General features: G+C 38.9%; 1 protein-coding gene across 9 annotated transcripts in view; it reads left to right on the forward strand.

Annotated features, from left to right (window-relative positions):
- ANK2 (ankyrin 2) overlaps positions 1 to 16,909 on the forward strand; it is a 347,463-nt gene that overhangs the window by 308,794 nt on the left and 21,760 nt on the right. For 6 of the 9 annotated variants that reach the window (XM_068543335.1, XM_068543343.1, XM_068543334.1 and 3 more), the window contains 5 exons: positions 236 to 464; positions 1,298 to 1,423; positions 3,588 to 3,710; positions 5,686 to 5,718; positions 7,659 to 7,680. In XM_068543335.1, the coding sequence (XP_068399436.1) occupies positions 236 to 464; positions 1,298 to 1,423; positions 3,588 to 3,710; positions 5,686 to 5,718; positions 7,659 to 7,680 (533 nt within the window). Of the gene's footprint in view, positions 1 to 235; positions 465 to 1,297; positions 1,424 to 3,587; positions 3,711 to 5,685; positions 5,719 to 7,658; positions 7,681 to 10,404; positions 16,672 to 16,909 lie in introns of all 9 variants that reach the window. The other 3 variants (XM_068543336.1, XM_068543340.1, XM_068543341.1) reach the window with 2 other exon arrangements.

The raw sequence follows: 16,909 nt of genomic DNA on the forward strand, positions 1-16,909 counted from the left end.
GATTACTTTGATCATATTGAAGGAACTCACTTGTTTTTCATTCAGTTGGCTTTCCTTCTTCACAGTCGTAGAACCCACTGATACAGAGGGCTGACTGTATTCCACCATTTTAAATAAGGGACTTGAGCATCTATGGATTTTGGTATCTGCGGAATTCCAGGAACCAGTCCTCCATATATACCGAGGGCTATCTGTATGTTAAATTTCAGATAACTGACCTTATTTTATTTTATAGGTTCTGGCTGATAGATTGTCGACAAATCCAGGAGTCCGTTACCTTTGCATCACAAGTGTATAGAGAAATTATTTGTGTACCATATATGGCCAAATTTGTAGTGTTTGCCAAATCACATGACCCCATTGAAGCCAGGTTGAGGTGTTTCTGCATGACTGATGATAAAGTGGATAAGACGCTTGAACAACAAGAAAACTTTGCTGAGGTGGCCAGAAGCAGGGATGTGGAGGTACTGTATTTGAAAAACCAATTTTTGTTAATATGTTGTTTATACCTTTATTAATAAATTATATTTAAAATAGTATACCATAAATAGAGCCATCAAAAAAAAAGACCAGTCGACATCTTGATCAGTTAGAAGGTCAAGGTCTAAAATCAGCCATTTTTAGCCAGTTTGGACCTATTCAATTGGGATAGTCTCAGTGTATGTGAGGAGGTAAAACGACTCTTAAAGATTATTGTGGGAAAAATTATATGTCATTGATAAATTCAAAGTATGTAAATGAATATAGCAATTTATATGTTTTTATCTTTCCTTGTTATTATTTTTTGAGGTGAATATTTATTTGATTTCTTTTTTATTATTATTATTATTTAATAGTGAAGAAAACAGTCCAGGAAGTATATACTTCATTTAAATGTGAAAGTATGATATCCAGGGCTTTTCTACATTACTTTTTCTTATTTCAGAATTTTGCATCAGTGTGGGCCTTTGGATATTGAACTCAAGTAACCTGACTCATTGTGATGTCAAAAAGGAATTTAAATTTAGGATTTAAAGATATATTGGTTTGCGAAGGTAACATGTTAGAGGATTAGAAATGAGACCATTAATATTAAATGCCACTATACATTTGAAGATTCCTGTTACTAGTAAGAAGAGGGAGTGCTGGTACGTGCTTTGTCACAGATAAGACCAAATGTCAGTCAGGAGTTTAAAGATTATTGTATGCACATTTTAAGAATTTTAATGTTCCAGGTAATACTACCACTTCTTCATGTAAATAACAAGTAATAATTACAGCTATTATATTCTGTGTTGTTTTTCTCTATTTCCACCAGGTATTAGAAGGAAAACCCATCTATGTTGATTGTTTTGGCAACCTGGTGCCATTAACCAAGAGTGGCCAACATCATATATTCAGTTTTTTTGCCTTCAAAGAAAACAGACTTCCTCTCTTTGTCAAGGTAATATATACATGGAACTTTGTAATGCATTTAATTCAAGATCAAGTAAAGCTTTGACTTCCTTTAGTAGAAGAAAATATTTGCTTTTCAGTCATTTCCAGTGATTTTTTTAAACCATTTCTGTAAAATTTTCAAGTCCTAGAAAACCAACCATTTTTAAAAATTTCAAATTCAACCTTAATTTTTAGTTATAGACTATGTTTAAGGCTAAGAATGAGGGACAGATAGACAATTCATTAATTAGAAAAACTGGCAATTCTTTTCCAAATTTTAAGGGAAGTCTCTCTCTCTCTCTCTCTTTTTTTTTTTTTTTTTGTTTCTTTTAAATATTTGTGCTTAAATTTTTAAAACTTGTGATTTCACAATTGTAGAGACCAAAAGAGTTCTTAGTGACAAATATTTGTAATAAAGAGCTCTCAAAAGACCCATGATCTCGCTTAATCTATTACAAGATTATCCCAGGTATAGCTATAGACTAGATATACTTTCATAAACTCATTCAAAAAACATTTATGGAGACACTTCAGTGTACCATAAATTTGTTGTCCCTCTTTAGGAATATTAATCCACATTAGGAATTTGGCAGTAACATATACAAGTTTTATCCTAGATTCCCAGTTCTAAAGAGGGACAAAAATGGATATGAGTGAGAGATTCGTGAAATTGAAGTAATAATTCTATTTAAGTTTTAATAAGTCTGTTTTCTCCAGATCTCTACTGCAGGCTTTCGTTGAGCCATTTCTGGTTCAGTTGTTTTGCCTGATTAAAGAAAGGCTCTTACAGATCACACATTAAGCAGTAACTGCTGAGGGGCAATGGATCCATTTAACACAAACAGCTGTATAATTGTGCTAATATTTGATATTATTGATGTGCAAAAGTCATTTTATAACCAACACAATATAAAAATAGGAAAACGACTTAAATAAACATTTCTCCAAACAAGATATACAAAGGGCCAATAAGCACATGAAAAGATGCTCAACAACTTAAGTAAGTTCAAACTAAAACCACAGTGAGATCCCACTTCATACCCATTAGGTTGGCTATTATCAAAAACAAACAAACAAATAAACAGAAAATAACAAATGTCGGTAAAGATGTGGAGAAATTGGGATCCTGATGCATTGATTGCTGGTGGGAATGTAAAATGGTGCAGCCACTGTGGAAAACAGTATGGCAGTTCCTCAAAAAGTTAAACATAGAATTAGCATATGATCCAGCAATTCCTGAAGAATTGAAAGCAGGGACTCGGTTACTTGCAATGTTCATAGCAGCATTTTCCCAGTAGTCAAAAGGTGGAAACATCCCAAATACCCATCCACAGATGAATGGATAAACAAAATGTGGTATATGCATACAATGGAATATTATTCAGCCTTAAAATGAGTGAAATTAGCCAGACACAAAAGACAAATATTGTATGTTCCCACTTACATGAGGTACCTAGAGTAGTCAAATGCAGAGTCAGAAAATAGAATGGTGGTTACCAGGGGATCGGGGAAGGAAGGAATGGGAAGTTAATGGAAACAGTTTCAGTTTGTGAAGGTGAAAACATTCTGAAGATGCATGGTGGTAATAGTTATATAACAGTGTGAATGTACTTAATGCTACTAAACTGTGCATGTAAAAACGGTTGAAATGATGTTTTATGAATAATTTAACACAAGTTTTTAAAAAGAACGAAATTCTGATATATGTTGCAATGTGAATGTATAACTCTACCTATACGAGGCACTTAGAAGGGACAAATTTTTAGCAACAGAAGGTTGAATAGAGGTTACTAGGTGCTGGGGGAGGAGTAGAATGGGGAATTATTGCTTAATGGGTACAGAGTTGCTGTTTGGGATGATGGAAAATTCTGCATAGTAGTGATGATTGCACAACTTTGTGAATGTGCTTCATGACACTGAATTGTATGCTTGAAAATGGTAAGTGGGTAAACGAAAATGGTAAATTTTATGTTATGTATATTTTACCACATTTTTTTAAGCTAAATGATTTTTTTTTAACCATTCTAAATGATAATAGGAAAGGGAAAAAGGAACACCTCCAAATCCTTATTTAGCATTATCTAATGATTTTTCCTGATTCTTTTGAGTATCTCTTTAAAATAAATAGTGTGCATCATATGGGTGAATCATGTATGCCTTTCTTGTTCAAGGTACGTGATACAACTCAGGAACCTTGCGGACGACTATCATTTATGAAAGAGCCAAAATCTACAAGAGGCCTGGTGCATCAAGCTATTTGCAACTTAAACATCACCCTGCCAATTTATGCGAAGGTATTGTAATCTGCTGTAGTGCAATTCAGGGAGTATAGGATTTGATTTTCAAATTCTTTAGAATAAATAAAAGCAAAGACACTGAATGCAACCATGTATAACAGTCGTTTTTGATACCCTGTCCAATTTATGATTTTCCATTCAAGTAAGGGAAAAAGTAGCTCTACCTTATTTCACATTAAATTCACTTTGATGGAAAATTTTCTGTAAATACATATTGGATATGGAAGAGAGAAAATTTGAATTTAAGATTTAATTTTTTGGACTAATTTTTAAAAATTAAATAATTCACTTTGATTTCTTATTGTTTTTATGTGCCCTCCTGGCACCATACTAGTACATTTCACCCTACCAAAGCTTTATGAGTCTATTAGCTTCGATTTACTACCAGTTCACAGGTGGATTATGTATTATGAAATTCAGAGCAACAACAGGATGTTTTACCTTGTTGCTAAAATAATTATTTGTTCATCTTGTAACCTATTGTTTTAGGAGCATCAAATTAAATTTTCAACTCTTTTAACATGATTAGTATATAAAATACTCGCATGTTATAGGAGTAGATTTGAAACATAGTTGAAAGGAAAATTCATTAATTCTTGACCCAAATCTACCTACAGGTATTACTTTCTAGTCAAACCTCTCCCCATTATAGAATTCTTTGATTACTCTGATCAAATCAAAGAAGGCAAGGGGGATAAATTAAATGTTGGGGAGAACTTTATTTATTATTAAAAAAATGTTTAACCAGTATCCATTTTTAATGGAAAGCTCCCACATGGCAATTTAGAGGAGGTAATAGCAAGTTACCAGTGTGAATTTTAGAGGTTGGGAAGTGGGATGAGTAGTGGCAGGTGAGACCTGGAGGAGAGGTAGAAGTATACTTAAAATCCTAAATCTTGACTCTGCAATACAAAACATTTCCTATACTTCCTTTTATTCACCACAGTATATTTTTCTTACTTAATTATTCTTATAAATTAGAGGTCAGTCACATAGAGATAAGCGTGTAGTATCATGTTTAACATTGTAAATTCTTATTAAATGATAAAAATTAAATGAAATACCAGTATCTGTTTACATAAATTTACATATTATTCCAAGAATTAGAATACAGCAATAGGTATATTGATCCAGTAAGTGTACTGTAATTGCACTCCAATGGTACAGAATGTACTTTGGGGTTTGTAGTGTGGATCACTTTTGAGTCACTGAAGCAGAATACCAAATAAGAACCACAAAGAAATATGTACTGCTGGGGCGATCCACCTAAGTGATATGTAAAGATGAATGAGCTTTGTCTCAGATTTCAATGAGCTTTCAATGTGCTATAAAAGAAAGCATTTAGTTTATTATTACTTTTTATTTCTAAGTCAAGATATATCAGACACAGTTATTAATGCTGTGATGGTCCAGGACAACTTTCCATGTAGTAACTCAAAACAAAAGAAAAAATTGCCAAACAGTGTATAGTTCAGATATATTTTAGAACTTAGTAGCTCTTTATTATAATAGAACTCCTAAATATTGCCTGTGTATTGAAAATATTTTCACCATATGTTTATTTGTGGCTTTTAACACTTTTAGCCAATATCTGTAATGGTTGAGATATTGTCATCACCATTTCTGTAGATATATGCCATCAAATCCATTAAATGTCAAACTTTGAGGCTGCTGGTAACTGAGCGTCTGAAATTAGTATATTTATAATTTTAGTTCTTTTGTCTAGTAGATTAGTCTATTTATAATCTTGGTTCGTCTCTTGAATCTACAGACATTTGCATTTAAATCAATCTTCTTTAATTTTTGTGCCTGTTTTCTATACACTGTTATTAAGAAAAAATACAAGTACGCTGATGTATGCTTACCTATTGATATCTGTGGTCAGGGTATTTAGTCTTGTCTTTTCTTCTAAATACTCTCTACTCTTCCTGCTCTCTTTTTTCCATCTTGCATGGCATCTTGGGGCGGCAAGGAATCAGAGTCAGATCAAGAACAGGAGGAAGAGGTAATTGTGTGGCATTGTCACTTGTTAATGGCTGTGTTATTGCTATAACCACTGATAAGAGCACGTGGTTACCTGTGTTCTTAGAAGGGTTACACCGTTGTCCTTAGTAATTAAAGGGTCACGATCTTACTTAACCTCTCTGAGCCTGTTTTCTCATCTTATGGACTGATTTCAGAGGACAGTAAAATTTCCCTGTAAATTGTTACCTGTCTTTATGCAGCAATATAGATTTCTCTACCAACAGCTGAAGACCAAAACCATTATCTCAGTGGTTCTCAAAGTTTGGTCTGGAGACACCTGGAGGTCAAAACTCTTTCCTTAATAGTACTGAAATATTATTTGCCTTTTAGCTCCCATATCCTCACAGGCTACATAGGAGTCTTCCAGAGGCTCCATTACATGTGATGACATCATCACCCTGACACTCTGGAATGTGTGCTTGTGTATACTTGGGTTCTTGTATATTCTCAGCTTTCATTTGTAATACAGATATTTATTTATATATGTTAAACATAAACAGAAGTTCTTCAGACTCCTCAGTATTTTTTTAGGAGTGTAAAGGGGGTTTAATAACAAAAAGTTTGAGAACCACTGAAATAAAAAACTTTAAGGAGCATATAGTTCATCCATTTGACTATACTAATATTATAATGCAGAACTCTACATATAATGAGCACTTCTTATAAGGTAAATTCTTTACTAAGTGCTCCACATACCCCACCAACACTGATCTCACAATCACCCTATGAGGTGTGTGCTGTCATATGATAGATGATATGTGACAGATGAAGAAAATGAGTCTTAGAGAGGTTACCTTGAATAAATAGCCATTTGAATTATACCTGCTTCTATCGTCAAAGCAAGTATGTGTTTGTTTCCCTTATAAAGGTCTGAAAATGCCCAAACATTATCATAGAAATGAAAGAAATCTTTGGAAAAGTCCTTACACTTAACTGATTAACATATTGCTTCCTGTTTCTAAGATAGACAAATGGAATTGTTATTAGTTGCACGTAAATGTTGTCAAATATACTAATTTTATTTTTTAATGTTGTTCTGTTGGATTTAAAATACAAAACCATAAAGAAAAACATAATAATCACCCTTGTACTCACCAGCTTAAAATGTAAGGCCTTATCGGTTCATAGACTGCCCCTGAATTCACTTCTTTACTGATGCCCAGGCAGTGGAGCAGGATGAGAGGGGTGATTATAGACTCATTGTCCTGCCATGTATAACCGGATACACAGTAAACTTATGACAAGACTGAAGTCATTTTTCTCCCTCAACTGTGTGGTCACTCTTTGTCTCTCATATTCAATTTCCTTTCTGTAGTTGGTGACTCAGTCCCCAAGCTGTTCAAGATGATACCTGCATACCTTGTTGAAAGAGCAACACAATTATGAAACCAACTTTGCTATGTTCAAATGAGTTCTTCCATTAGGCTTATGATTTTTCTATTGAGTATTTTCAGGAGCTATTCAGGGCGACAGATCCAGTTTGTATTCTTTTCAGCATTTGGAATTCTGACTTATAACTAATAATGAAACTACTTCTGTAGAATGTAACACCCTGGCATGCTCTTTGTTCTTTCCTTTCTCTCAACTAAATTGACACTTACTGTTTAAAACCTACTTCACTTTTTTCCTGGCCTTTTCCGTAATATGTATTTCTAACATCAAACACACCTGCATCATACCTTCCCAGGAGTAACGTGTTAGAAAGGACTTTCCACCCAGAGTGTCTAGAAAGGAGATTTGTTTTTTCAAAGTTAGGATAAGAATCAGAGGCTCTAGGGAAGAACGGTAACAAATTACTCTGACCTTCCTCTAGCTTATGGCATTTCCCATGTATATAAAATAGGAGCTTACTGTACACATCAGGGGCTGTGAGGCAAGATGCTATTTGTAACCATTCAATTTATGTATGTTTTCTTTCAGATCGATATGACATCAGAAAAAAGTAAGATTTTAAATAAAATTGAGTTTGTTTGAAAGCTGGCTACAATAAAGAAAAGCATGAATCAAGATGCAAGCTAGTTGCCATTACTAACCACTATAATAATTATGTTTTTATATTATCCTTATTAATCATTAATATTTATTTAGAAGAGCAGCTTGGCCAGTTAAATTATGACTATATCTAATTTGTGAGCTAATTAGCAGTAAAATGCAATGATTATTCATCTAAGCATTCACTTTCTTTTAGATCCCTGTTAACCCTGCTATTGCTGTTATGCTTGTTTAGAAACCCACCCTACCGTTTTTGTCCATTTGTTAGCATAACATTGTCATCTCATTTTTTTAAAGCTCTGACATGACAGTATCACTTTTTATATCAAGCAACAACTGACATCAGTAGAGAGCTCATTATTTATGTAGGCTACACCTGCAAAAGTGATACTGTCTTAATAGTTTTCAGCTAAAGCTAACTCTCCCCTCACCCCACCCCGACCCCTACCCCTTGCACCTCTTACTGTGGTGAAGTATAACTGACTTTTCTAGGGCTGAGGTCTAATGGACTTTTGTGAAAACTTTCTGAAAAAAATAAGAACCAGAAAAGCAAAAATTAAAACCTCCTGGATGAAATTATTAATCACAACAGTATGTCATAATAGTGCTAATTTTAAATAATGATGCAAAGCCTAAACGTAATCTAGTACAAAGATAACTGGTTTTTACAGACTTGGAGGGAGCTATCTTAGAGTTCATTTCAGGTTTGTAACATTCAATTAAATTTTTAGTTTGTTGGACTGTTTCTGGTGACTCTAGCTTCTTATGTGGAAGAGGTTGAGTTTTTCAGGTTTTCTTCTTGCTTTTATGCCCCAAATGCTCTAGAAAAAATCTAATTTTTAATGCTTATTTATTTTGATTCACTGTATTTCAGGGTGCTATTCCCAAAAGGAGAAAACTTAGAACCATGTTTAATATGGTCATCAGGCCCTATGCAATAATCTTCAGGCTTTTTTTTTTCCCCCCTTTTTTTGAATTCCTAGCACAATGTAATTTACTGCTAAGTTATTGAAATACTTTTAAATGAGAGTCTCCTTACCCTCATGTTAAATCATTATTCAGGACTAGAATATTTGAAATTCTGGATGTTTTCATTGTTTTATATCTGAACAAATCTGTATTGATATAAATTAGTTTAATATATCTTTGTATATGCATTTCACATAGTATAGCTCCTCAACATATACTGATTCTCTCAAGAGAAGGCACTTATGTTTATAAAAAAAATTTACATTATCATTGCCTTCATTAATTCCTTTTTTTAAAGAGATTTTATTATCCCACTTTCTTCTCTGGGACTACTATGTTTATTTAAATGGCCCTTTGTTCCTTGGATACAAGCTAGTAGGAATTAAAAATTCATCCATCTGGCTCAATCATTTTAAAAAAGTTACTATATTGCTATAATGTCATAGATCCTCCTGAATAACTCCCAGGTATTGTGACTGCTTTAAAAGTTTCAAATATAGACTCATGTTTGGCTTTCTTTTAGTATTAAGACAATCATAAAATAATCTTCAACCAGGCATGAAATAATCTCCAAAGGAGGGCTCTGTTGAAAGGACTCTTTCCTAAGGTCTTTTCATGAGTAAATCCTAAAAGAGTTTGAGTTTTCCCCCTTGCCTTTAATGGGTGCAGACCCCCACTACCTATGCCTCAAACATACTGCATCGAGCATCTTGTATGTGGACTTTTAGGGAAGTAAACACGCTTCACCACAGTAATGTTTTCCATATTTGTTCTAATTTCTTACCATTCTCCTGCCTGCACATTGCAGCAAGGCCACCTCTCCCACCAGTTTTATTCCACCTTTGCTTTGCATGGAAATAACTTGGCTTACATAAACTGTGCGTGTGTCCTGTGTGACTGTCTCTGATTTGGGTTGCCATGCATCACATTTTAACTTTGGACTCACATATAAGTTTAATCACAATCATTGTTTTTGTTGTTTTTCTTTCCTTTCCTTTCTTTCCCTCCTTGGTCTGTCCATTTTGTGTCTAAACAAGGAGGTTGCTCCAAGGAAAGGACCATGCCTCTCAGCACAAGACTGTTTGTTTCGTTGTTAGTGTGAATTTCCCTTAGATGAAATGCCGGTTTACAGCTGATTCAGATATATTTTATAGAGTCATTGTATATTGGCAGAACTAAACATACTGAATTCCAGATTTTTCTATGATTAAATAATGTCTATACATCATTAGACTATATTCTGAGTTTGCTACTACTGGCTTTCTCCTAGAGGAAATCAACTTTCTGCAATTTCTAATGCTTTTTTTCCTTTTTTTCCCCATGTTCATCTTTTTTCAACATTGATCTGTAACATCTGAACAATCTTGAGATATCTCTGTGTAATTTCACTGCGTTCGTTCTTTGTTTTGTGATTTTGTGTGTGTCTTGATTATTTGTTACAGCTTTGTTGTATGTGTGGATGTGCTACAAGTGAGAAAATTAAGCAAGTTATTTCCTGCTCATTTTTCCTTTTCAGTTTTTTTTTCCGTTAGCCTTGCTTTGCTTTTGTATCCTGAGACCTTGTGGATCCACCATTCCCAGCCCATTTTTGTTGTTCCACCCGCCACGACAGGGAAAGACACTGTGTCGTTTCAGTCCTGATTACATTTGCCAATATCTTTTTTGATTTCCATTTTACTTTCAATGTTTTTCATTCACATCAAAGATGATGAGACAGAATCTACAGAAACATCTGTCCTGAAAAGTCACCTGGTTAATGAAGTTCCTGTCCTAGCAAGTCCGGACTTGCTCTCTGAAGTTTCTGAGATGAAACAGGATTTGATCAAAATGACTGCCATCTTGACCACAGATGGATCTGATAGGGCAGGTTCCCTCAAAGTGAAGGAGCTGGTGAAGGCTGCTGAGGAAGAGCCAGGGGAGCCTTTTGAAATTGTTGAAAGAGTTAAAGAGGACTTAGAGAAGGTGAACGAAATCCTGAGAAGCGGAACCTGCATGAGAGATGAAGACAGTGTGCCAAGGTCTCAGCCAGAGAGAGAATTAGTGGAAGAGGAATGGGTTATTGTCAGTGATGAGGAAATAGAGGAGGCTAAGCAAAAAGCATCTCTAGAAATCACCGAATACCCATGTGTAGAAGTTAGAATAGAGAAAGAGACCAAAGTAAAAGTAGAGAAAGACTCAACAGGGCTAGTGAACTACCTTGCTGAGGATCTAAATTCCTACGTGTCTCCTCACAAAGAGCCACCGCAGACAGCGCAAGATCTGGCAGGGGAGAAACGTGAGGCTCTGGGTCCTTGCAGGAGCTCTGAAAGCGAAGGGAAAGATAAAGAAGCATCTTCAGAGGAGACACAGAGTACGCAGAAGCAGCCCAAACCAAGCCTGGGCATAAAGAAGCCAGTGAGAAGGAAATTAAAAGAAAAACAAAAACAAAAAGAGGATAGTTCACAAGCTAGTGCAGCAAAAACTGAACTTAAAAAAGGTAGTTCAGAAGAGTCATTAGATGAGGACCCAGGTTTAGCCCCCGAGCCTCTTCCCCCTGTAAAAGCTACGTCACCTTTGATAGAAGAAACTCCCATTGGTTCCATAAAGGACAAGGTGAAGGCCCTTCAAAAACGAGTGGAAGATGAACAGAAAGGGCGAAGCAAGTTGCCTGTCAGAGTCAAAGGCAAAGAAGATGTGCCAAAAAAGATAGCACAAAGGACACATCTAGCTGCCTCCCCCTCTCTGAAGCCCGAGAGACATGTGCCAGTGTCACCCTCCTCGAAAACAGAAAGACACTCTTCTCTTTCCTCTTCTGCAAAAACTGAGAGGCACCCTCCAGTATCACCAGTGAGTAAAACCGAGAAACACTCACCCTTGTCACCCTCCACCAAAACTGAAAAGCACTCACCCGTGTCATCGTCAAGTAAAACCGAGAAACACTCACCCGTGTCACCCTCCGCCAAAACTGAAAGACACTCCCCTGCATCCTCTTCTACAAAAACAGAAAGACACCCACCTGTTTCGCCTTCAGGTAAAACAGACAAACGCCCACCCGGCTTGCCCTCTGGGAGAACAGAGAAACATCCGCCAGTGTCACCTGGCAGAACAGAGAAACGCTTGCTTGTACCACCAGCTGGAAGAATGGAAAAGCATTCACCTGTCTCAAGCTCTGGGAAAACCGAGAAGCACCTGCCTGTGTCACCTTCTGGGAAAACAGACAAGCAACCACCTGTCTCCCCCACCTCAAAAACAGAAAGAATCGAGGAGACAATGTCTGTTCGGGAGCTGATGAAAGCTTTCCAGTCAGGTCAGGACCCATCTAAACATAAGACTGGACTCTTTGAGCACAAAGCAGCAAAACAAAAACAGCCACAAGAAAAAAGCAAAGTTCGGGTAGAAAAAGAAAAAGGGCAGATAGTAACCCCAAGAGAAACGCAGAAAACAGAGAGTCAGACAATCAAACGAGGCCAGAGATTCCTGGTCACGGGACCTTCAGAATCCAGAAGAGCAGTCCGTGCTTCCTCCGTAGGGTTTAAGAGAGAAGATGTAGCTGAAGAAAAGGAGAAAGCGCTCAACCACAAAACACCTGAACCTGTTCAGCCAGCACCTGAAGAAGAAAGCCATAAAGATAGTGAAGTCCCCAAAGAAAAGCTGGCTGATGAACAGGGAGACATGGATCTCCAGATCAGCCCAGACAGGAAAACCTCCACTGACTTTTCTGATGTCATTAAGCAGGAACTGGAAGACAATGACAAATACCAACAGTTCCGCCTGAGTGAAGAGACTGAGAAGGTGCAGATTCACTTAGACCAAGTGCTCACTAGCCCTTTCAACACAACGTTCCCACTAGATTACATGAAAGATGAGTTCCTCCCAGCCCTGTCTTTACAGAGTGGTGCCTTACATGGCAGTTCTGAAAGCCTGAAGCAGGAAGGGGTAGCAGGTTCTCCGTGTGGCAGCCTGATGGAAGGGACCCCTCAGATTAGTTCAGAAGAAAGCTATAAGCATGAGGGCCTAGCAGAGACCCCTGAGACAAGCCCAGAAAGCCTTTCTTTCTCACCAAAGAAAAGTGAGGAGCAAATTGGGGAAACAAAGGAAACTACCAAGTTAAAAACACCACCAGAAATTCATTCCGAAAAAGGACATCCCTCAACCAAAGATGTTACTGATGGTTCTGAAGGGCAAGGGGCTGCAGTCACGGGGGGCACAGAGTCCTCTGCTGAGTGTTTGCTGAAGGAGGTCACCCTAGACCCTTCCAAAGACACGTGCCCCCCACAAGAAGGTGACGGCCTTGGCAGTCGAGGTGTATCATTAGCAAAAGAAACATCCGAAGGACTGACTGAGGAAGTGTCCTGTGATGAAGGTCCACTTGGATATGTTAGTTCCGCCCATGAGACACAAACTGATACTGAAGCTCAGGAATCCACAGCCACCGAGCCCTCAGATGAGGCAAAGCCCTTGCCACTGCCTGGTGCTGCTGTAAAGACAGGCCCAAGGGCTGAATCAAAGCCCCAGGGAGTCATTAGAAGTCCTCAAGGGTTAGAACTTGCACTCCCTAGCCGTGATAGCGAGGTCCTCAGCCCTGGGGCTGATGAATCCTTCACAGTGAGCCACAAAGACTCCCTGGAAGCCAGCCCAGTGCTGGAAGATAACTCCTCACACAAAACCCCTGATTCTCTGGAACCGAGTCCTCTGAAAGAATCCCCTTGCCGTGATTCTCTTGAAAGCAGCCCTGTTGAACCAAAGATGAAGGCTGGAATTCTGCCGACTCACTTTCCTCTTCCTTCCGCCATTGCCAAAACAGAACTCTGCACGGAAGTGGCCTCTATGCGGTCCCGGCTGCTCCGAGACCCGGACGGCAGTGCGGAGGATGACAGCCTTGAGCAGACGTCACTCATGGAGAGCTCAGGGAAGAGCCCCCTTTCCCCCGACACCCCCAGCTCCGAAGAAATCAGCTATGAGGTCACGCCCAAAACCGCAGACGCAGGCACCCCAAAACCAGCCGTGATTCCTGAATGTGCAGAGGAGGATGACTCAGAAAATGGGGAGAGAAAGAGGTTCACACCTGAAGAGGAAATGTTTAAAATGGTAACCAAAATCAAAACGTTTGATGAACTTGAACAAGAAGCAAAGCAGAAAAGGGACTACAAAAGGGAACCCAAGCAAGAAGAATCTTCTTCATCCTCTGATGCAGATGTTGACTCTTCAGCAGACATGGATGAAACAAAACACACAGAGAGTGTAGCGGATGAAAGCGATGTCCCTGTGGTTGTAACATCAGAGAGCAGAAAGGTTTCTTCCTCCTCAGAAAGTGAACCTGAGTTGACACAGCTGAAAAAAGGTGCTGACTCAGACCTCTTATCAGAGCCAGTTATTCGAGTGCAACCCCCTTCCCCACTTCCATCCAGCATAGACTCAAATTCCAGTCCTGAAGAAGTACAATTCCAGCCTGTCGTTTCCAAACAATACACTTTTAAGATGAATGAAGATACTCAGGAAGATTCAGGTAAATCAGAGGAAGAAAAAGATCGTGAATCTCATTTACCTGAAGACAGTCATACTGTTTCTACTGTTGGCCCAGAGATGTCTTATGATGATCTAAACAGAGATGCTGATCAACAAAAACTTTGTGATGACCGTGGGTATGAAGCAGGGACTCCCAGCGGCTCAGCCACTCCTGTCTCTTCAGGTCTCCGCAGTTCCACTGGTGATGATGTCAGTGAGCAGCTAGTTATCCACAAGGAATCATTAGCTCTCCAAGACACTGGTGAAAAAGATACAGAAGAAGAAGAAGAGCTTGATGTTTCTGGAGTCGAATCTCCACAAGTAGATTGCCCCAGTGAAAGCTCTTCAGCTTTGTCCTCTTCGCATCATTATCCAGCATCTGAAGCAAAAGAATTAGACGAAGACATAGTCTGTACATCTTCTGCTACAAAAATGGAGGTCACAAAACCTGACCAAGCTTTTGAGAGCTTACCAGAGGACCGGCCCACTCAAGACTCATCCATTACTACTCAAACTGATAGATCGTCCTTGGATGTTCCAGTGTCTGACCCAGCGGAGACTGATGAAATCTCTGATCCTCAAATCATAAGCCCTTATGAAAATGTTCCTTCTCAATCTTTTTTCTCTAGTGAAGAAAGCAAAACCCAAACAGATACAAGACACACAAGTTTTCACTCTTCTGAAGTGTATTCCGTTACCATCACATCCTCCACTGAAGACGTAGAAGTGACAAGCTCCTCTGGGAGAACCGTTTCAAGTGAAGAATCTAATTTGGAGGACCAGAACTTGGACGTAGAACCCAAACAAGAAAGTACCTTGTGGGAAATGCAGTCGGATAGAGCCTCCTCATCTTTAGAGCCAACTGTACCAAATACATCAACAGTTCCTGGTGAACAGAGAAGCAAAGTCATCATCACAAAAACTGATGTGGATTCTGATTCCTGGAGTGAAATCCGTGAGGATGATGAAGCCTTTGAGGCTCGAGTGAAAGAGGAAGAACAGAAGATATTTGGTTTGATGGTAGACAGACAATCGCAGGGTACCACCCCTGACACCACTCCTGCTAGGACCCCAACTGAAGAGGGGACCCCAACCAGTGAGCAAAATCCATTTCTCTTTCAGGAAGGAAAATTGTTTGAGATGACCCGAAGTGGTGCCATTGATATGACCAAAAGGTCCTATGCAGATGAAAGTTTTCACTTTTTCCAAATTGGGCAAGAATCCAGGGAAGAGACTCTCTCTGAAGACACGAGAGAAGGGGGTACTGGTGCTGAGACCCTACAGCTGGAGACATCAGCTGAATCATTAGCACTCTTAGAATCGAAAGAAACAGTGGATGACGAAGCAGAGCTACTCCCAGATGACCTGAGTGAGGAAGTAGAAGAAATACACGCTTCAGATGCTCCACTTAACTCCCAAATGGGGATTTCAGCCTCCATTGAAACATCAATGAAAGAGGCAACTTCTGCGGGAGCTGAGGACCTCCCCCCCATGGGAATGGGTGACACACCTCCCCTGTCCAGTGTGAAGCAGACAGCTTGCCCCGACTCCCCTAAACCAGTTGGACAAGTTCAGTTAGATTTTTCCACAGCCACTAGGTCTGTATATGCAGATCGGGGTGATGATTCTCCCGATTCATCCCCAGAGGAACAGAAATCAGTCATTGAAATCCCTACTGCACCTGTGGAGAATGTGCCTTCTACTGAAAGCAGATCCAAAATCCCTGTAAGGACTATACCCACTTCAACCCCAGCACCTCCATCTGTGGAGTATGAAAGCTCCCTTTCTGAAGATTTCCTACCCAGCCTGGATGAGGAAAGTAAAGAGGACAAAACAAAACCAAAGTCTAAAATCCCCATGAAAATGCCCGTCCAAAGAGTCGAGCAGCAGCCTTCGCATCTAGACCTGTCTCTACAGAAAACAGAGGCTCCTCAGGGACAGGACAGGACAAGCAGAGCGCCAAGTAATAGAAGCAAACCCGAATCTGATGCCAGTTTGGACGCAAAGACCAAATGTCCAGTAAAAACTAGAAGTTACATTGAGACAGAAACAGAAAGCACAGAGTGGGCAGAGGAGCTTGAGTTAGAATCAGAGGAAGGGGCCACAAAACCAAAGATATTTGCATCCCGATTGCCAGTAAAGAGCAAAAGCACCACTTCTTCCTGCAGGGGGCCCACGAGCCCCACAAAAGAAAGTAGGGAGCATTTCTTTGACCTTTACAGGAACTCCATAGAATTCTTTGAGGAGATTAGTGACGAGGCTTCCAAGTTAGTGGATAGACTTACACAGTCAGAAAGGGAACAAGAGTTAGTTTCAGATGACGAAAGTAGTAGTGCCCTGGAAGTTTCAGTAATTGAAAATCTGCCACCTGTTGAGACCGAGAACTCAATTCCTGAGGACATCTTTGACACAAGGCCCATTTGGGATGAGTCCATTGAGACTCTGATTGAACGCATCCCTGATGAAAATGGCCATGACCATGCTGAAGGTATTTGCCAGCCACTGGGATTCCCTGTGCTACGCATGTCATAAATTTGGTATAGTTTTTTTGTGTGTCTGTTTTATTTGGTGATTTGTGTCTCATTTTCTTTAAGCTTTCTGTAGTGGTTACTATGTTTGTGTAAGCCCTTTGTGTTTTGTGCTTTCTCTGTATACTCTTGTCTGTGGAAACAATCTCAAGATTGAGTAATGAGAATGCTTATGGAAAACATAAACATGATCGACAG

Source organism: Eschrichtius robustus, chromosome 4 (assembly GCF_028021215.1).
Source record: "Eschrichtius robustus isolate mEscRob2 chromosome 4, mEscRob2.pri, whole genome shotgun sequence".
In the NCBI taxonomy this organism is placed as follows: Eukaryota; Metazoa; Chordata; class Mammalia; order Artiodactyla; family Eschrichtiidae; genus Eschrichtius; species Eschrichtius robustus.